The following is a 22,544-nucleotide window of genomic DNA, read 5'->3' on the forward strand; positions in this document are numbered from 1 at the left end:
GACGCATTTGGATCTCTATATCCGAGTCTCTGTTTCTCTGCTGCTCAGAGACTACTGGGAAATATAAACTTGTGCTTCCAACTTTGTCTGAGTGCTGTTGGGAATCTGTGGGTGGATGGTGTGTATCTGGCTCCCGCACGTGTGCCTGTGTGTGTTTATGTATATTTCAGTTGCTTTCTATTGTTTATACTGTGTGTCTTTGACTAAAGTTGCAGTTTTAGACTAAGCAGGCCCTGTGTTAGCATTCAATGCTGATTGAAACACATATTACACATTTCATAAAAATGCCCTGTCAGTTTTCTAAGTCTGGCTCCATTACATCCTGTCTGGATATTATATTGGGCCTCCAAAGAGAACGCTCTGCCATCCATCGGAGCCCGTTTCTGGACACGAGTCCAGTCTATGATGAATCTGTCTATTACAAAACTATCCATTCCTGCTAGAGAGTTTCCCTTCCCATGTGCCCTGCCCTCTGCAGCCCCGTCATCATGACAAAACTGTTTACCTGGCCTCCCCAAACCCTGCTGCGTCCACTCAGCCATTCGCCGGCTTTAATCTCATCCAAAGTCCAGCTGTGTTGAGCGGTGAATTCCGCAGGGTGGATCCAGGGAATAAGGCTGGGGATGGGCGTCTGGCATCTGCCACGATCAATATTCAGCTACAGTCCATTTTGCTGACTGTGTGAAAACTCAATGGTCATTCTGCATGTAGATGGGGATCTGCAATGCCTGAAATGGATCCGAGTGATATGTCTTGGACTTGATGGCCTCTAATGGCTCTGTGAAACATCGTAAATAGTAAAAAAAAAAAAATACCTAATGCAATAAGATTTTAATATTGCTTAAAAGCTTTATCATGCTTGGCTAGTCTGAAGGCTGAAAAAATAAACCATGGTTTAGTTCTCCCAAAAATGAAAATTCGGATAAATTTGAATATATTTTTAAGCATGTTTCAACTGTTTCAACAACATTGGACCCCATTGACTTCAATTGTATGGCTAAAAACTGTGAATATTTTGAAGCCTTTTTTTTTTTTTTTTTCAAAATATTTTTCGAAATAGAAAAAAGTCATATAGGTTTGAAACAGCGTGAGGGTGAGTAAATGATGGCAGAATATGTGTAAAAGAAGATTTAAAAAAATTGTTTTGAGGTTTTAAACGGAGCCAAACTTGGTCTCAGAGCGGCTGTTATTTCTGAGGATTTTTTGCTGTGTAAAATGTTGACATTCTTATCTTCCTGAAGATTCTCTGCAGCTCTCTGAGGGAATGTCTGAAACATTTTAATTTCTGTGCGCTGATATAAATTCCCTACAGCACCATCATTGGATGCAGTGAACTGGTCGATTGATTAAACTAATTGAAACATAATAGCTTAGTCGTCAGTTGGCTTCTGAGCAAATGTTGGCCATCTTGCTTTTTGTGCGTCCATTGTCATATTAGGTTCGAGCCGGTATTTGTTCTTTTGGCTGTCCACTATGCCCATAGAGAGTTCACATCGTTTAAAGCTGCAGGGGTCAGGCATGCTGACCTCACTGCGTGTATCTGTGCACAGATCACCGCCTCAGGGGAGGAACTGTAGACATAGCCAGTCAGAGAGAGTGAGACTGCGCTTTAAAAGACTAACCCACAGCATCTCATGAACACTGCATCACCGCTGACCTTTCTAAGAGCACTTCCAGTGGAAAATTACAGCTTCTGGGACCAGAGACTAATGAACTTATGACCTTGTCCTGCGTGTTCAGTTCATGGCCAGTTATTATCTCAGAAATAATATCTCAGAATTATTTTTAATCCACTTCTCTATTAAAATGTATTTTCTGACAAAAATCACGGTTTATATCTTTTTCAGTTCATTTGTCACATAACAATATATATATACATATATATATATATATATATATATATACTGTACAATGAAGGCGATCGATAGAGATCTCACTGTGTTGTGTATATCGCAGAATATAAATATAACTGTGCAGCTCAGGTTTGCTGAAAGTTATTGATGTCAAAAAGTTATGTGCAATAAGCTGTGAAAAAATCTTAATGCAGTAATACTTGCATTTTTGACACACACCTGAAATTATTGCATTTCAATGGTCAAAAACACAAAATAATGTCAAAATACCCAGTCTTTTTGTAACAATAATCATTTTGTGAAGGTAAACAGTTACGGATGCATGTCAAATTATTAGATCCATGCATTAGGTCTTAAAGTGACAGCAGCCTTAAATGCCTGCTGTTGTCTGTGTATATAATTTTAATCATACAACAAAAGACAAAGATAAAATTACTCACTGCTCTTAACTGAATAACTTTTGTAGATTTAATAATAATCAATGTATGCTTAATTCATAGATTGGAGACTATGCAGTGTTTTATTTTTATATTTGATTATTATTTTTTATTTTTTTTAACTGTACCGTTAACTACCTGAAAAAAAAATGAAAGCACAGTTTATTTCATTTGTATTTGTCTTATTGTTTGTAGTTTAAGTCTTTGCATTGCATTGTGGGCCTTTAGTTGGTCATCAAGGTATTCCATGTATACAGTAAATTTACAGTATAGTGCAAGTACTTTGCTTGTGTTCTGCTCCAAACATTACATTGTTACATGACCTCACTATGCTTAATTTTTGTGTTTAATTTAGTAAGTGGTGTCCAGGTATCATCTTTAACAGTCCCATTAAATAGTCAATAAGGAGGATATATAATGCATACTGTATTTCTAGTAGAAAAATGGTACTGCTTCACATTTATGTTTCTGTGCCTGTGTGTTCAGCACGTTTGTTTGTTCCACTCTCTGCTGTAAGACAGATTACAGGTGCATCTCAATAAATTAGAATGTCGTGGAAAAGTTCATTTATTTCAGTAATTCAACTCAAATTGTCCAGCACAAAACCTCATACAAACACATGCACATTCCTGGAAACATGCAGTTCCTATTGTTTGCTGTTAAATTTCATGTTCTGAAGTATCACTAGCATTAGGCTTAGTCAAATACTTGACCTGGCTAAGTATAGTAAAATCCCTTGTTACATAACTGAATTATTAATGAACGTGAGTTTTATGAGTCACCACGTTCAAGGGCAGTAAAGCCTCCATCATGACCGCAGCCACAACAGTATGTTTTAATACAAGGTTAGGAGTACATGATGAAGTAAGCTCTGAGTACATCTACACCCTAATTACCTGGGTGTTACGCTTGATTTAGCTAAGTGGATCATTTACGGTTGAGTGTCATCATTACCAAAGCAGTGTTTTTTTGATCGGTCTGCTTTCATAAAAAATCCTAGTTCTCATGCTAATAATGAATCGCTTAGGGTGGAATGATTATTGAGTTGATGTTTTGAGCCGCAACGCAGAACCCACATCAGAGAGAGTTCATCCAGGCAGAGCTGCAGTTTGGGTGTTATGCTGTAATGATCACTTGTGTACTCATTCATTCTGTGGGAGGATCACAGGCCTCTCAACGTGACCGCCGCAAATCTTTCAATTAATCAGCCGTAGACATTAATCTGTTCACAATGATTTAATCTAATTACACCGCTAGGTTTGATCTCCACGAAACGTTTCCTCTCAGGCTGCTTTCTGTAGCCTGGTGCAAAGCTTTTCCAGAAGGTTCCCCTCTTTCCCGCCCTGGCGCAGGTCATAGAAAGTGTCAGATCCCCCTTTGTGATGCTGCAGCATCCCCACTGAGTACAGAGGGTGAATTAATTGGATTTTACAAAATGTGATGCTTTGATATTTACCATGCGAATCCCATTGCTTGTCTTGCAACCACAAAAAAATAGCTTTTTGGAACAGTAATAATGATCATAAAACTGTGTCGGACTGAAATAGATGCAGTTCTCTCTCCTCTTCTGCACCAGAGATCATTTATTAGGAGCCTAATGGAGGAGTTAGAGACGTGCAGGAGCTTAGTGAAGTGAAGTGACGTGTGGCCAAGTATGGTGTCCCATACTCGGAATTTGTGCTCTGCATTTAACCCATCCAAGTAGGGCTGCACGACTACGGCAATATACGGTTTATCTTAAACGAGTTCTTATTATTATAATTTTCATTAAAATAAAGTATATTTATAATGCAATGCCTTTTTTTTTTGCGTAACTTGTCAGTGAACTACGGCTATGTGTAGTAAATTCTGCTCCATCTGAAAGCACGTGATGATGATTTCCTGCTGATTACAGAACTGGCATTACTATCAAAATGCACATGACAATCGCATTCGATTAATCGTGCAGTCCTACATCCAAGTGCACACACACAGCAGTGAACACACACACACACCCGGAACAGTGGGCAGCCAATGCTGCAGCGCCCCGGGGAGCAGTTGGGGGTTCGGTGCCTTGCTCAAGGGTCTCACCTCAGTCGTGGTATTGAGGGTGGAAGAGAGCGCTGGTTATTCACTCCCCCCCACCTACAATCCCTGCCGGACCTGAGACTCGAACCCACAACCTTTGGGTTACAAGTCCGACTCTCAATCCATATTGTGTTTTATTTGTGCAAGTAGAGAAACGGAATGGTTTGCATGGATGCAGTCCAAAAAAAAACTCTTAACAGTTTATTTAATTTGTCTGCTAATAATGTCAACAGTTAATATGTATGCATCATAGAAGAATTAATTCTTTTTTTGTTTTGTTTTGTTGTGTTTTTTTCCCCCTCCCTGAACTGTCATGAAAAAAAGGCAAATGGCATTGTGCATTCTGTGGTGGAAATTATATATCCGATATGAAATTTTTTTTACAGAACATATAACGCAGATAAAATGCTTGAAATGGTGTAATTACTTAGTTTGTCCAGCAGAGCGCGCTCCATTTTTTGCTACTGGCAACCTGGATGAAACGCTTTAAAGCTTAAGTCTATGGAAAACCATTAAAACTTTGAACAGCCATATCTCCATAACTGTGCGGCGAATCCGCACCAAATTCAGGGGATCCCTTCAGCTCGAGGAACCCTCTCAACGCGAATCGAGTGTACGTCTAGAGGCCCGCTTTCGAATGAGACCACCCCCGCGTCGATAGCCCCCGGGCCAGGAACTTCCTGGGTTGACTGTAAATCACTTTTTATGTTTTTCCTCAGTGTTTTCTCTCAAGTGTCATTTCATCTGGTGTGCAGTGCAGTTTGTGATTATATCACTTTTTTCATTTCAACTTTTTCCTCAAATTGTGCAAAATGATTTGTAATTAACAATTCTCTACATTAGAAATATGTAAAGTGATATTTTTGCACTAGAAAACATTCTCTAAGGCTGTCAGACCTTGCTTTTTTCCTAACTTATTTATAATTTTACTGTTTTTAGCACTACAGTTTAACCATATAGATTGATTTGTGTGAGCTATCCTGTGAGATCAAACCGACTGCTGCTGTGTGGGAAGAAAACCAAAATCTCCCAACTGCTGTAGTCTGTTTTATCAGCCATTTTATTAGGTTGTTCTGAGAGTCTGATAACTTGCACAATGGAATCACATTGACATATCTGAGCCATGTAATCACATTTATTGTGTATAACTCACATCAATATGATTTGTTGCCATATGCGGCACATGTAGGCAGTGCTTTAATGTGATTGAGTAGCGACGGGGAGCAGCCTGAGGATCACAGCGAGTGACAGGTCACCGTGCATGTTGTGTATTTCACTGACATGATTACAGTCTTCAGACTAACCTTGAGCTTTCTGGCCTTTGCGTGTTCATACGTGGGCTGGAAATGAAAAATTATTCCATTACTGCAGTAGAGCACTATGTCCGTGCTTTGATCCATCTGTCACTTATGACCCTGACTGTCAGTCACCTCTCTCTCATCCCCGTCCCACACCCGCCCACTGGGTACAGCTGGATCCCATCTACACTTGCCATCTGCCTCTTTATGAGTCGTGCTGGACTTACTGGTGATGCGACTCTTTCTAAATATATTTCGAAGGAAGTGAGTGTTTTACTGCTATCAGAAAGTGATGTTTTTGGTCTGCTTTGATTTAATTCAGAACCATTTTCTGAAATACTTGATTTTGATTTCGGTCAGACATGTGAAATATTTGTGTATAATGACAAATAATTTTAGAAAAATATTTAATAATATAAAATAATTATATTATAGTAATAATTATAATAATAATCAAAATTATTATTATTATTATTATTATGGTTTATCAATCATTATACAACATTAATAAATTACACATAAAATTATTATTATTATTATAAAATATTAAAACATTTAATCATGTTTTAATACTAAAAGTGATTGTAGGCCTTAGAAAATATTTTGGTATAATGAGAGTTCATTTTAGAAAAATGTAATAATATATAATAACATTTAATAGTAATAGTTAATAATAATAATTATTATTATACAGTTTATCAAACATTATGCAACAACAATAACAAATAATGAATAAAAAAGCATTAGAAAATTATAATGAACAGTATAAAAAATTGATATTTATTTAGAGATTTGCTGTAGATGTAACAGTGCTGTATTAAAATATTAACTTTAAGTAAGTGTTAGATGTTGGCAGTGTTGATGGGGATTTTTTGGGAAAGCTGAAGCTGAAAACATTTTTGCAATTCTGTTTGGTGACGCTGGAGGCACAGAAAATGTGCATTAAAAGTATTCACGGTCACTGAGTGCGACACAAAATTTCGATTTGACAAGCAACAACTTAAGCTTGAAAAACCATTGCTTTGTGTCATTAAATCACTTCACTCTGTGTGAAGGGCTCCATAGGGATCCATAGTTTCATTTTAACTTCTTGTTGTGGTGAAAATTTGCATTATGTGAGGGTATTACAATGCTCTTGCCTTCAGTTCAGCTGCCAGGATGGAGGAAGACATAAGTCACGACATGTTCTGTGTGGGACTCCATCACAGCTATAAATATCCAATGTGGGTGCTTGCATTGTGCCAGTGCAGCTGTTTAACCATTCCTCTTTTGATTGTTAGCCACACATACTTACTACTAAACGTAAGTCTGACACAATCTCTTACTCTGATTGGCCAGCGGGAGGGAATGGGCTCTGACTCTCACTGCCATCCTTGTGATCTGATTAGTCATATCAGCCCAGGTCCTGGTAAAGACCTGATGGTCAACAGAGGAGATGTGGCATCTTGTCCAGATGGAGCCGTGGCTGTTTTTGTGTTTGCGGATGACTTCTCTGTGAGGCAGCAGCTCTGTTGATGAATATTGAGCTCCAGTGGTAAGATCCATCCATTATTGAACTGCTCTGTCAGCTTTTGTAAAGGAGCAAGATGCCCAAACACACACACTGGATCACACACTGGGGCTTTTAAAGGAACAACTTAACGTAAAAAATCCAGTCACCATTTACTCACCGTCTTGTTCTAAACCTGTATGACTGTCATTTTTCTGTGAAATACAAAAGGAGAAATTTTAAAGAATTTCATGGTCACTCGTTTCTGTTTACGGAGTCTTTTTAACTTTCAAAAAAGATGCGAAATCAAAACTAACATACCAGAAAACAAGTCCATATTACTGTAACTGTTCTGAAGGCACACAATACCTTTGTGTGAGACATTTTACATCTTAGAAGTTATGAAGTTATGTCCAATTTGTGAATTATTGTTCACTGTTCAATGAATCAGTTGATCTGAATCATCTGAATGTTTTGTTCATAAATTGGTCCAGTTTGTGAGCAAATTCTTTTAAAGCGGTCCTATTCAATGAATCAGATGATCTGGTTCATGAAATCACTCTGAATGATTTGTTCACAAATTGGGCCAATTCATTAACAAATCATTCTTTTGAGTTGGATTTTTTTTCTCGATAATTTAATTTGGTTCATGGAAATGGTATGAATGAGTTGTTCAGGAATTGGTCCAATTTGTTAACAAATCATATTTTTTGTTAGATCTATGTAGGGTGCTTTAGAGGAACCTTTTAAATGAATCTTTTCAATGAATCAACTGATCTGGTTCACAGAATCAGTCTGAATAATTCAGTCTGAAAAATCATTCAGACCAATTCTGTGGACCAGATCAATTGATTCATTGAAAATACAGAAGAATGATTCTTTCGCAATATATCCTTATACATATTCTATGTAATCTTACTTTAAGGATCTTTTCAGTGTATCAACTGAGCTGGTTCACGGAATCGGTCTAAATAATTTGTTCATGAATTAGACAGATTCCCGATTCTCAAATTTAACAGGAATTCTCGAGTTCACGCCTCACACTAATGTAGGACTTGTATGAAGCTGGATGGACCACTGTTACAATACTTTTATGGTGCGTTTGTGTCCTTTTTGAAGCTTGGAACACAAATGACTGGTCAATTTGACATCTTTTGGCAAATTACAATTTTCATCTTTTGGATGAACTATCACTTCAAATACTTTGCTCTTCAACTTTGTTTTGGTCTCAACAGACGATTATGTTGCCTTCAATCTGTGTGCATTTGAATTTCCCTTTTTGAATCCAGTTCTAACAGATGCTTTTCTTTGTCTCTCTCCAGCGGAGCCGCTCCCTCTGATGGACCTGTGTCGACGTGCAGCGCGGGTGGCTCTGGGACGAGAGCGTCTACAGGAGATCGAGACATTGCCTTTGCCCCAGTCTCTGAAGAATTACCTCCAATACCAGTGAGAGCGTGGGTCCTCACAAAGAGATGCACACACGGACACCGAGAGGAAGCCTGAGGGGCTACTATAGCGCCACCATCAGGCCGCAGTGGGAAAATGTTTACATTGTGGCTCACTGGTGGAATCTTAAATTAGTTTTTTGCTTTGTTTTGTTTTTCAGTTTTTATTTTCCTCTTTATGAGTTGTTTAAATTATTGATGGCTTTGGAAGAAGCTCGAGGGACAGTGTGACGCAGGGCTAGAGCGGCGGCTCAACAGACCTGCAGCGCCTCCAGGTGTGCGTCTCGCCCTGAAGAATACAACAGGAAGCGACATTTCAGAAAGCACATTAACCTTGGGATGCCTTTGAAAGCCCACAGTTATAATCGTTCCTCTTTCCCTGGGTGTAAAGCCTGCAGAGCACAGTCATTGGACACAGGAGACCGAGGCCACCGCAGGTCGGGCTCAGCTGCCTCCCGAGTCAAAATCCACCACACGGGAGCCTCAGCGGAAGAAACGAGCCCTGGAAGGTGCCGAGCAGGTGCCAGTACCTTCGCACAGGACCACCAGGGGACGGTTACATGACTGACAGCAAACATTTCCCATTTTTTCTGAGATGGATGTGTATTCCCGAGGACACACTTGTGCGTATGCACGAAAACGACCAACAATCATACGGATTTCACTTCTTTTTGTTCTCTGTGGACTTGAGTCACTTTTCTATCTGATTTTAATGTCAGTGTGAGATTTCAGTTGATGATGATGATGATTTTATCAAGATGTTTGGCTATCGTTTAATTTTATTTATCAGGTTCTAGTTCCTTTTTAATGAACTGAGGATGTGCGAGCGAGCACATAGATATCGAACATTATCATACACTCGTCACATATGGCTTTCTATTTTAAACTGGGATGCTGCTTTTATTATAAATAATATTATTATTATTATTCTGTCTGAACGCTCAGATAGAAGTCTGGTTTTTCCGAGGCACACAGTGGAATGTAAAGATCTTGCTAGCGTTAGCATATTTGAAATGTGAATAAAAGCCAAGTGAATGAGAATGATGTTGTTGACAGTTTGTTTTGAGACAGAATATGCCCAGATGTGTTTCAATGTTCTCAGTGAATAAGAATATGCGCGTTCTTGAGCACAGTAGGGCCTATTTAGATAACCTCGACTAATGTTCCACTGAGAGTTCCCTCATTTCCCACTTTTCTCTCTCTCCTGTCTGACTCCCACACTATCACAGTCTGAGGCTGAAAAGTATTATCTAACCTAAATCTGTGAAGAATTGGATCACTCTTCTCACGCTCTGCTCAGGTTCGTGGGAGGTTTTTAAACAGTCACTAACCGCATGTTCTTTCAGTAATCCAGACCTCCCTTGTGCTCTTAATCATTCATTTTCAATTGAATCAAACTACACGATATGCTGATTAATCACATTCATCACAATTATTGCATATCAATTTTTGCAAAAGACCCTCAAATATAATTCAAAGATGCTGTAGGACAAGTAAATGATTAAATAGACAAAAAGTGGCTGTAAAAAAAAAATCAGTATTCAATCTAGTCTAATGCAAAATAGTGTGATTTCATATGAAATGGCAGCATTGTAAGAAAGTGACTGAAGATATTTATAATGTTGCAAAATATTTCAATTTTATATAAATGCTGTTCTTTTGAACTTTCTATTCATCTGGGGGGGGGATATATATCCATAAAAAATATTAAGCGGCACAACTCTTTTCGACAAAAGAAGTTTTCTTTGGTGTTTCTTGAGCACCAAATCAGAGTCAATTAGAATGATTTCTGAAGGATCATGTGTCACTGACGACTGGAGTAATGATGCTGAAAATTCAGCTTTAGAAACAGAAAATGATTTTACATTTATTTGTTATTTTATAATTGCTTTATTTTAACATTTCACAATATTACTGTTTTTACTTTATTTTTGTCTAGTATGCATCAGACTTCTTTCGAAGATTAGATATCTTTTAGAATATCTTATGAGTGCATTGCAGGATCTCTAGTGGGAGGTCCTAACAGTATCCCATCTATTATATGTAGCAGGTATAAACTTCTGTCCCACAGACAGAACTTTGGGTGAAGATTCTTTGAAGACTAACACGCTAACATCACTGCTGAAGAACTTCTACACTACTACCTTCAAGAAATTCTTCTCCCCACTAGAATCATGGTGAAGCTTACTTGTTTTATGTATTGGCGTAATCTAATACATTGGCGAGCCACCCGGACAACTGCTCGGCCAAATACAGCAAAATCGAACACCCTCCGAAATACCTTCGTAATCCAGCTCGGATCTAATCTTAAATGCATACAAATGTTGGAAAGAAACTCCATACTGCCTTTGCACTTCTTCCATTAAGGTCAACAAACTTTAAGTGGCTTTTTTTTAGATAATGGAGAATGCATTTACTGATCCCTTTCTTCAAATGGCGTGATAGGATGATTTGGATTAATCTTGCCCCGTTTTAGTGTATCTAGACATGTTAAGACTGTCGTATTGGAAATCAATGTTAGATGGCAAAGACACTGTCCTTCGCGCCAGCAGAAAAAATTGACTTTTTTTTCTTGGCTTCTCTCTTTCACGTTTGGAATCAGTTCAAATGTAATTGAATAACACAGATCCGAGAGCACAGGTACAGAGATAGCGCCCCGATCAAAGCATCAGGATGGCAAACTAGAAGCTGTGGTTTAAGGCAAGACATTGATCCTCCCTATCCTCTGTTTCCCGCCAATCTGGTCCACTAAAAAAACATGTTTAACCAAAAGGAACAGACTGTTCTGTGTGTTCCAGCCCTGAAGTGTCTGTTTTGTGTTCAAATGCTTATGAAACGGCTTGGGAATCACTGGTTGTTTATGTTTTATGTCCTTTATCATTAGCAGGCGATTGTTGGAATACTTGGAAATGGGTATTGTATTGACTTCCTCCCAGTGTGATTCTCAATTTGCTTTGTAGACATGGGCCAGTGGCTATTTCCTTAACTTACTGGAGTGTAAATAGGAGGGCGAGAGCTCATCCACCACTGAGAGGCCTTGGGAGACGGGTGTAAAAAAAAAAAGTGAGACTTCCATGATATGCTTCCTTCCCTGTGGGTGTGCGACTGTTGTGTGTGTGAGAGAGAATGAGGGTATAAATAGGGAGCCGATGGCAGTGATGGTCTGGGGAAAAGATCTTTTTGTGTCCTAAACGACCTCAGCTTCCATATGCAGGTGCACCCTGGCCTGTGCTTGTCACAACATCACTGAGGGTACAAGAAAACAGTGTGGGCAAATTTGTTCTGCTGAGAAAACACTGGAGACGGCACACTTCCTGTTCATGTGCCATAACTCAGGTTTCTATTAAAGGAGGAAGTCCAGGAGAACTGATTATTTCTTTAAGGGACAGCCTGGGTTAAAAGTTAATATGTAAAACATTGTTAATTAATTAACTGTAGTAGCGTACAATCAGACAAAGAAATGTTTATGTTTTCATGTATGCTTATTTATTAAATTCACTTTTACTAAAGGCTTTTTGGCTGAGTAAGCATGTTGATTTGGCGTCTGGCAGTCGGTGAGAGAGATGATGCTGACTGGCTGTTCAGCTTAATGAAAAAAAATCAGTAGACAAAAGCTCCATAAAATGAAAATGACATGATCTAGGACCATACTGTTTGTCAGCCGCATCTGTGTTAAATTCAATATGGCATCTAAACTGATTAAAGACTGATTAAGGTCTATTCCAATTAATGATTTTTTTCATAACAGCATGGAATGAGGAAAGTAACATGATTCATATTCGAAAATGTAAGCAAGTGCTGTTTTGTTAACTGTTTATATATCCACAGATCTAGTTTTGGTACTGTATTTATATATGCAGAATGTAAGTGCTAGTTAGCTGTTGGCTGCAGTCTTTGCGGTGTGTTCAAGTGCAACCTTTAGCCCAAACACAGTTGCCTTTCATCACTGCTAGTTCTTTATCAGCTTGGTGTCACAGCCTTTAGGTTCACTCACAATTTTGGGAAAGCATGCTAACATGCTTAATGTCTTCTTTAATAGTGAAAGCACCAACTAAACAGTAACATCTGAAATGTCTCCTACTAAGCATTCACATAAATTATTTACTAAATTCACCACTGAATGAAATGATTGCTTCTTCCTGAAAATGCTGCCATTTGCTTCATTTTGTATGGCTGTTTAAAACAAGAGGTAGCACACTTTACCCCACTGTCTCCTACTTGAAGATACTTTCCTATTTTGTATTGTAACAAATTACACATCACACATGTGCTGTTTGTGCATGATTCATGCTACTGTAAGTAGGGACTAAAATGGCTATTCATCAAATGATGTACACTAGGCCTACTGTTCAAAAGTCTAGGTTCAGTAATTTTTGTCTAATGCTTACCTTTCTAATATGCTGAATTCCAGTTATCAGTGTTGAAAACAGTTGTGCTGCTTAATCTTTTTTTGTGGAAACCATGTTACATTTTTTATGATTCTTTGATAAATAGAAAATTCAAAAGAACAGCATTTATTTGAAATATTTCAGTAATTTTGAATTTTTTTACTGACTCCAAACTTTTGAGTTGTAGTTCATATAAACTCACATCTTTGTGGTACAGTAGTTGTAGTTGAGTAAGTGTCTTAACAATAACCCTTATTTCATATAAATCCAAAACCATTGCTCTAAAAACCTATTAGCCTTCCCAGGTTGGCCTACAAACTAACATCATGACTAAACAGCTCTGTACTGTTATGCTAACATTGCAAAATCTGTTCATCGGAGTAGTTACAGCGCCAGCTTTCTATTGGCTCAGGAGATATTGGGGATTTGGACTCAGCATGGCCAAATATTGAACAGGTGATTGTAAGGATTTGATCTTCATATTGAAAATGAGTCTGTGTGGTTTTATCTTCAGCTTTAGAGAAAAACACACAGGGAGTGTACAGAGAGATGAAACAGATTAGCGCGAGTCAACATGTTCTCTTCCTCCTTCACTCCCCTTCATTTTCTCTCCTCTCACGCTCGGTTTTCCGAGCCAGCCTATATAAATAGCATGTGATCCATCTATTATGTCTGTGCGTCTCCACTCTCCCCGGATCCTGTTTAGCTTCTCAGCTCTCCTTGAGAGCCCTGATGCAAAAGCAGCATTAAAGAGTTTTCTGGAAGTGCTAATGTTCTTTGGTCTGACTTAATTTAGTGCTTCAAGACTTGGTCCAAGCCTAAAAATCATCACAAACTCGGGTCAACATGAGCCATGTAGGACTATTTTTTAGGGCCATGATATAGCCAAAGATTTTGATTTGTGCTTTGTTAAACCTATAAAACAGCAATAATAATAATATAACATTTGTTATTATATATATATATATATATATACATACAGTTTAAAAAGGGGTCATATGATGTTGCTAAAAAGAACATTATTTTGTGTATTTGACAGATCTTCTTTATGCACCAAGAGCTTGTAACACTCCAAAGAGAAAGGAAAAATTGAAATCGCATCATATGACCCCTTTAAATAAGAAATTAATCAAAAAATATGTGTACATTTTCTCAGAGGAAGCTTTTAAAAAGGAAGTTTAAAAGTGCATGTTTATAATAATGGATATTTAAAAAAATATATTATTAATAATCCTAATGCTTTACTTGCTCATAAAACGTATGGGAATTGTGTTTTTGTGTAGCAGTAGATAACCCCAACCCATGCTTGCTTATAAAATGTAACAAGAACCAAAACCCTGATTCGTTCCTTTGTGAAGAACTACTAAGAAAACTAAGTACCCTGCCCACAAATAAATGGATGAGTAAATAAAAATAATTAAAAGAAAAACAATTAAAGGAAATAGTGATTGCGGAAACAGGGAGGCACAACATAAAAAATAGATTGATGGGGGGTGTCTGGTGGTTTTCTGACATCTGCGATATGGCACAATGGACAACTGGGGTGAAGAGGAGAACCCCCTCCATCTACACCTCCTTTCTCTTTATGAAATCCGATGAATTAAAACATTCTAGCCACGATATAAAAATACATCAGGCATAATCTTCCATGTCACCTCACCAAATGATTCCCTATTACACATGACAGGTTATCATGGCTTTGCTTTAATGATTTTTGCCATTTGCTAATGAGTGCTCATGTTAAACTAGCCCGTGTGTCATTATTCAGCAGCAGATTGGACCTCAACAGTTAAAGAATTGGAAAATTATTCATATTAAGCTTGTGCAGCAGATTCAATTTGTCGTGTTCACCGAGATTCAAATGAATTAGGGATGTGCTTTGATATGACTTGCTCGCTGTTCAATTAATTTTTTTCCCACAAACCCTTCCCCTAATGACTCCATGCAGACACAGAGAAAAGTGAAGCCCTCTTAATGTGAAAAACGCAAAGCAGGCCCTTGGGTTCATCTGTGTCTGTGCTGGTGCTGCTCAAATTAGGTTAATTAGCTCGCACAGCCAGGAGAAAATGAGGTCTAACCTACCAAGCAATCTGGGTGAGCACATATGCGCATGCGTAGAAAATGCATTCAAAAACATTTTATTTTGTGAACAGGAAAACAGCCTATACCAAAAAGTAGTGATGGGCGCTTCGAATCTTTTGTTTCAAATCAGTGCTTGGGAGCGCAAATTGATCAAGTCAGTGGTTTCACACTTTAATGAAAACACTTTTTTTATGTAGAACATGACATTGAAAAATTATTTTGCTGCAGTTCTCATTGCATTTACATGGCTTTAAATGGTATTCAATCAGATTCAGAGCGCACTGAGGTTTCAAACGCTTCAGACAGTGATATGTTTTACAAAGCGATCGGTTCATTTGATTTGAAGCTCCAAAAAGCCTCGCTTATTTTTAGCTTTGAAGTGTAAGGTTTCACAGCGTATATCACCAATGATGGGACTTGATGCATATGTCAAGAGTGAACCCCGAAACACATGCACAATGCACATGCGCACTGTAAAAGGTCTCGTTTTTATGATTCAGACTTTGGTGGCCTTGCTTCGTTGTATGAAGAGGTGGACGGTGGTGCTGGAATGGTAATAAAAGTTAATAGTGTAATAAATTGTGAGCTGTAAACGACTGGCAGTACCCTGGAGGCTTGAGACAACGTGGCAGATTGGACATTGGTCAGGAGAGTAGCAGGACTGGCATGCTGCAAAAAACGTAACATTGCAAGCCCTATGGTAGGCTATACCACTCTCTTTCTTCCTCATCATGGATTAAGACACGAGAGCTATGCTTTAACATTACATGCCGTCATTAGCACAAAGTGCCTTTCTTCCAACATGATCTGATGCAGGCATATTATTTCCAGTTCTGACTCATGTGGATTGCTGCAGAGCTAGGACGTGCTGAGTTGTTTGCTTTGTCACTCTCTTTTCTCTCTCATTCCCAATTTATACTGTGCTGTACTGTAATGCATATGTGTTTATGATGCAGTATATCCATGGCACTAGGGCTGTCAAAATGGCTGAAAAACTAAATTCGAATGTTGTACCTAAATATGATCAAAATTCGAATTATATTCGAATTTAAAATGCATAATTTCAGTTAGGGTGAAGACAAGCTTTTGGCTTCTCTCCTGAGGCCACAAGAGGGCGCATCATTCAAAGCAGCATAAGATAACATGACTATCTGCGAAAAAAAAGTGCATAATGTTTAAAATAATGTGTATAAAACAATTATAATTAAGTTACTTAAACAACTATAAACAAAACAGCATCATGTATGCATGCATAGTTTAATACAAAGGGCGGAAAGCCAATCACACAGAGTAAATGTTTCATTGAAAAAAACATCTAGACTTTATGGCGGGTTTTCCCCCATCCCACTGCATCTCATGTTTTTAAAAGTTAAACTTGCATTAATTTTACATGGCTTTTTTGTGCCATGGCTTTTTTACATGCAGCTCTTTTGTGCGAGACGCGAGTGCAACGCAACGACACTTACATCGTCATCGCATCTCGTGCGCCGCTGATAATTAAGGCTGCCTCCTTAACGCACACCTAAAAAAAAATTTTGACAGCCCTACATGGCACTTTTCAATAAATAAATAAATGAATTAATTTGAAAAAAATTACATAAAATAAATAGCAAGTTGAAAATTAAAGCTTGCCTAAAATTTTATCTTTTGGTTGCATCCATCTAGTTTCCAAAAGAAAGAAAGAAAGAAAGAACTTTTGTAATGCATTGTGCAATTAATGTGAACTGCACTTTCCAGCCAAAATAACTGTATCGTGATTTATTCTGTCACCATGATTTTTTTTTCGGGTGCAATGTTAGACCAAAGCAGGGGTGTCCATTCCTGCTCCTTGAGGGCCACTGTCCTGCAGAGTTCAGCTCCAACCCCACTTAGATACACCTGAAAACCAGCTAATCAAGGTCTTACTAGGCATACTAGAAACTTCCAGCCAGGTGTACTGAGGCAAATTGGAGTCAAACTCTACAGAACAGTGGCCCCCAGGTCCGAGTTTGAACTCCCCTGGACTAAAGAGATACTGCTTTGTGAGCCGAGTTTTCTACAGTGGTTTAAGGGTTTCATCTTAATAGGGTATTTAGAGACCTCTAGAGGCATACAAGAGTCAACACACACTTTCTAAACCGACTGCCTATGGTGGTTACAACAAAGTTGAACGCTGCCCTCTTCCAGCTGAAGTTAGTCATTACAAGTGATGTTATATACAATGTCAGTCAATCTTATGTTTAAGGCTTTGGGAAAAGTTTAATGGATTAGAAAACCAGCATGTGCTATTTTTCCAGTAAAAAAAGAAGAAGAAAAGAACAGAAAAAATACTTAGTATTCTGATAAATACATTCATTTCTTCATTGAAACTAAAAGAAATGCAGGATGTAAGACGTATAGAGCATTTAGACTGTGAATAAAAAAAGTAAATAAAAAAACAATCACAAAAACATTCTTATAGAAAGTATGAGCTTTAAATAAATCTTAGAGAGTCAGACTTGTAACCCGAAGGTTGTGGGTTTGAGTCTCAGGTCCGGGATTGTCAGGGATTGTTGGTGGGGGTAGTGAATAACCAGGACTGAGGTGACCCTTGAGCAAGGCACCAAACCTCCAATCGCTCCCCGGCCACCGCAAAAATATGGCTGCCCACTGCTCCGGGTGTGTGTGTTCACTACTGTCTGTGTGCACTTGGATGGGTTAAATGCAGAGCACAAATTCCGAGTATGGGTCACCATACTTGGCCAAACATCACTTCACATTTACCTTTTTTGCATATAACGATAGGATATAATATTTTAGCATCAAAGCAAAAGCAGCACACAATATTTTCAAAGGTGTGTTTTTTTTTACTGTGTGTGTATATACACTTCTTATTTGTTATATGAAATAGTTTATTCAGGCCAGTACTAAATACATTTAAAAAAAAGATTCCTCGTATTTTTGAAAAATATTTTTGTTTGTGCAATACCAAATGCCAGCATTTTGTGTCAAATCAACCAATTTTTTATTTCTTTATTATTTTAGTTTTTAGAAGGATGTGCAGCGTCATTATTTTATTTTTTACAAAGAAATTGATGTTTATTAGTAAAATGTTGACTTACATTAATTTAAAATGGAATTAAAGCTGAATCTGGCTACACAGTCATGGGTGAACAGGGTATACAGTAATGGGCTAGCAACGCTGCCCCGTGTAGTGCCAGTCTTAAGGATCAGAGAAGTGTTTTCTTGCCTATCCACACATGCTGGGCTCTGCCAGTGAGAAAATCCAGTATCCAGTTGCAAGTCCTAGATTTAGCAGTTTCTGTATTAGTTTGGATAGAATACCAGTATGCTAGTTGGTCATTGCAGATTTTTAGAACACAAACCGAGATTTCATCTGTTACAGTGGCTTTTCGGATATTGATGATTCAATAGTACGGGTCTCAAACACCTTGAAATAGGATAGCAACACTTTATTTGTAAAAGAGCATTGGGGTGAGCATTGTTTGTGCAATATTTTTTAATAATTAATAGTTTGCAGATTTAGCCCTAAGTAAATTGAACCCTTGCAAAAGAGTGAGCATTGTTTGTGAAATACTCTTTTGTAAGCGCACAAGCGTATTTCACAAACAAAGTTCGCTCTTTTGCAAGGGGTCAATCACAAGTACTGTTGAGGTCAGACCAAAATCATACTTCACTGGCTTAAAATTTTGATGTTGTTTGTTTTTTGTTTTATATTTTTGAAGAAAGTCAAACATAAATAATGATGAACACCAAAATAAAAAGGTTGAATATTTGCTGAGTAACCCACTATTTTTTTTTTATTAGGAAAAAGGGATTTTAATTATGAAATAAAATAGTATATTTAAAAAAATCACAATTACCAAGTGCATTGGCTTTCTAGCAATAATATTAGGTTACTGTAACAACATTTTAACAACACTTTATTTGGTAAAGAGCCCTTGAATAAATATAACAATGCTTTGACTTATGAAAATCGAGCATAATTTGTGCAATACTTAAAAAAAAAAAAAAAAACGCTGGGTGGAGAGAATAGTGCTTGTTGCATGAATCTGATATGGTTGTGAATAGACTTGCACAACATTTACAATGTTGTCGCAACATTTGCTACCAGAGATGCATGGTAAATAACTTATCAGGCAGATACAGAGGCAGAGCATTTTATATTGGGGCCAGCTGCACTTGTATCCTCCTGTTTAATATAGCTCAGCATAAGTGTTAAAGATCAAAACCATGATGCCCCGCAACATTCTGTATTCGCTGCTGCTTCTCCTGTTCAGCTGTGACTGTATTGCTGAGGTCCAGCAGGAAGCGGACGAAGTGCGGGCTGAGGGGACTGAGCATTTGAATGTGAAAAAAAGACGTGCTGTTTCAACTCCTGGTGAGTTTCAGACACACATTCTCACAGGGATCCAGTCTGAGCTGGCAGAGCTGAAATCTACTGTGAGTTCTCTGAAGACCAAACTGCAGGTCACTGAGGAACAGCTGAAACAGCTCAGGAGAAACGGTAACATCTTCCTGCCTGTTCTCATCATTTCTGTCAGCCTATATATTCCAAACAGTTAAGAGTTTTAAATGTAAATAAATATCAGAGGAAAAAAAAATTTTCAGCCCATTAGTAGTAGTGCTAACACCTCAAGAAGCATTCCGTCCTGCAATAGAAATAAGTGAAATATAGGCTGTTGACAAAAGTGCCACGTGTATTCAGAAACCATGCTTTAGCATAACATTAACTAGCCAGCAGAAGCAAGAAACTATAAGCATATAATATACAATACACAGGTTTGTGTGATTATTGTGTATGGTTATTTTTTAACAAAACATGATCTGATTCACACAGAATATAAAGTGGCATTTGGTGCCACACTTGGATCAACAGGTAACTTTGGACCCTTCAACTCTCCAGTCACCCTGGTTTACAATAATGTCTATGTGAATGAGGGAAGAGCTTACAACCCAAACACTGGTGTGTGTTCTTATACTGAACCAATGTTTCACACTGAAAACTACATTTTGTCAAAATAAACAGCATAATTAAATAAAAAACACTGCTAATTGTTGTTGTACTATTACAGGTATCTTCACAGCACCTGTAAAAGGGGCCTATTTCTTCAGTTTCTCTGGACATAACCGCTCATCTAAAGTTCTGAATTTAGGACTCTTTAAAAATGGAGAACAGATGGTAATTGTTTTCAATCATCCTCTAGGTGACCGCTATGAATCAACAGCTAATTCAGTCTCTTTGACTCTAGAGAAAGGAGATCATGTCTATGTGCGTCTCCGTGAGACTTCATGGGTCTTTGATAATTACAGTCACCACAATTCATTTGTTGGGCATTTACTTTTCCGTCTTTGACAATCTTACTAAATTCATGAAGCACAAAGTCCAAACGAACATGTATTTTTGCTTGCAAAACTAATATTTTATTCTGGTATGTTTTCATATGCATAAAAAATACCTTTTTATGAATTTAAGATGTAGGCCTGGTGAAAGTTAGTGTGGTAGTGATGTAGATAGAAGGAAACAAGTACTATACTGCTGAATGAATGTTTAATATTTAACTCTTTTAACTTGAGCAACAAGCTGAGCTAATCAAATTTCAAAATTCACTTCTGCCTAGTGATAGAGGTGGGGAATGTCTAAATAGTTATATTAGAGAAAAAATTATATAGGCCTAATCATATAATGCTACAGTGCTCTTTGTTCATGTACCTATCCTATATAAACTGTTGTAATATTTTTGCTGGTGGGTTTTCTCTGTGATTTGTGTGAGATGAATGAATAAAGCATATCAAAGGCATTGTCTGGAGCCTTGTCTGGTTACTGCAGCGCAGCAGATTAATGAGGCAATAGAGATCTGCTGCATCTGAAATCACATACTTTCCTACTATATAGCAGGTGAAAAACAGTAGGCTATGTGAAAAGAGTAGTATGTTTGAATTCACAGTATTCATATAACAGAAGGCAAAAAGTATCCAGATGACTTACTACTTCCAACAAGATTTTGAGGGTGCATCTGATGAACTCTTTACTATCTCTAATGAGGCTTTAAATATTAAACCTGCATCTTTGTATTAAATCATTTTGTCTTTTTAAATCATTTGAAATTATAATTTTCATCGTCAGAGCTACTTTACTAATTCCATAAGGAGCAACTTGCATGTATCTTGTGTATACTCCCATACTGAATTTGGTTGGTTGTCCTAGCGTTAATTTAGTTAACGAAGACTATGACGAAAAATGTTTGTTGACGAGCTTTTTTCCCATGACGAAGACGAGACGATAATAAGGTCAATAAACGATAACTATGACTCTATATCAACATGCAATTTCGTTGACGAAATAAGAAGAGACTAAAATGAATTAAAAAAAAAAAAAAAGCTTTACCAAAAACTTACTAAAATGTACATTTGAGTAAGACTAAGACAAACTTAAAAATGGCTGCCAAAATGAATACTGTACGGTTAATTAATAATAATCTTAAATGCTAAAATGTCAAGTTTTCATTGACTAAAACTAGACTAAAATACTCTAGATTTTCTTGGACTAAAACTAGACTAAAATGTTGAGACTTTTACCCCGTTTCACAGACAAGGCTTAAAGGAACACTCCACTATTTTTGAAAATAGGTTCATTTTCCAACTCCCGTAGAGTTAAACAGTTGAGTTTTACCGTTTTCGAATCCATTCAGCGGATCTCCAGGTCTGGCGGTAGCACTTTTAGCTGTAGCTTAGCATAGATAATTGAATCTGATTAGACCGTTAGCATCTCGCTCAAAAATGACCAAAGAGTTTCTATATTTTTCCTATTTAAAACTTGACTCTTCTGTAGTTACATCGTGTACTAAGACCGACGGAAAATAAAAAGTTTCGATTTTCTAGGCCAATATGGCTAGGAACTATACTCTCATTCCGGCGTAATAATCAAGGAACTTTGCTGCCGTACTATGGGTGCAGCAGGCTCAATGATATTACGCAGCGCCTGAAAATAGACTTATTGGAAGTTACCTATAGCTGGGGACTATTTTTAAGCGCTGCGTAATATCATTACCCCCCCTCCCTAAAAATAGAATTACAAACCACGCTGTGTATTGTAAATTATATAATGATATATACTTAAAATAACTGTTTAAGTAGTAAAACGATATAAATGCAAATGGGGCAAAAAAAAGTTTTAAGTTTAAAAACATTTTCCCCCAGTCTCACAGACACGGCTTAAGCCTAGTCCTACACAAAAATGCATGTCTGTTCTGTTTTAACTGTATAAGAAACTTGCACTGACATATCTTAAAATATGTTAGTACTATTGATTTGTCACAAGTCGCATTCGGAAGGAGTGCTCTCTGGTTGAGATCATAGGGCACTCCAGCCGGTTGGTGTGACCGCACCTATTTTATTTAAAGGGGTCATATGATGCTTTTTTAAAGATCATTATTTTGTGTATTTGGTGTAACAGAATATGTTGACATGTTTTAATGTTCAAAAAACACATTATTTTTCAAATAC

General features: G+C 37.6%; 2 protein-coding genes across 5 annotated transcripts in view; both read left to right on the forward strand.

The window, feature by feature from the left end:
- The window catches only part of spsb4a (splA/ryanodine receptor domain and SOCS box containing 4a), a 59,164-nt gene extending 49,534 nt beyond the window's left edge, over positions 1 to 9,630 (forward strand). For all 4 annotated transcript variants that reach the window (XM_016510007.1, XM_016510002.1, XM_016510006.1 and 1 more), the window contains exon 3: positions 8,467 to 9,630. In XM_016510007.1, the coding sequence (XP_016365493.1) occupies positions 8,467 to 8,594 (128 nt within the window). In that variant the 3' untranslated portion in view covers positions 8,595 to 9,630. The remainder of the gene's footprint in view (positions 1 to 8,466) is intronic.
- A 9,536-nt stretch (positions 9,631 to 19,166) lies between these two features.
- LOC107706313 (complement C1q tumor necrosis factor-related protein 6-like) lies at positions 19,167 to 20,832 on the forward strand. The gene is made up of 3 exons (XM_016509977.1): positions 19,167 to 19,545; positions 19,879 to 20,004; positions 20,114 to 20,832. Exons 1-3 carry the CDS (start codon positions 19,272 to 19,274, stop codon positions 20,392 to 20,394), a joined length of 681 nt encoding a protein of 226 aa, XP_016365463.1. The 5' UTR covers positions 19,167 to 19,271; the 3' UTR covers positions 20,395 to 20,832.
- The last annotated feature ends 1,712 nt before the right edge of the window (positions 20,833 to 22,544 follow it).

Source organism: Sinocyclocheilus rhinocerous, unplaced genomic scaffold, assembly GCF_001515625.1.
Source record: "Sinocyclocheilus rhinocerous isolate Xijiao unplaced genomic scaffold, SAMN03320098_v1.1 scaffold444, whole genome shotgun sequence".
Taxonomy (NCBI): domain Eukaryota; kingdom Metazoa; phylum Chordata; class Actinopteri; order Cypriniformes; family Cyprinidae; genus Sinocyclocheilus; species Sinocyclocheilus rhinocerous.

Bases quoted from the DNA above. Each gene is read 5' to 3' on its own strand.
- LOC107706313 (XM_016509977.1), top strand. From the start codon at position 19,272: ATGATGCCCCGCAACATTCTGTATTCGCTGCTGCTTCTCCTGTTCAGC. The intron at 19,546-19,878 runs GTAACATCTTCC...TGATTCACACAG, and splicing joins GAAACAGCTCAGGAGAAACG to AATATAAAGTGGCATTTGGT. The intron at 20,005-20,113 runs GTGTGTGTTCTT...GTACTATTACAG, and splicing joins AGCTTACAACCCAAACACTG to GTATCTTCACAGCACCTGTA.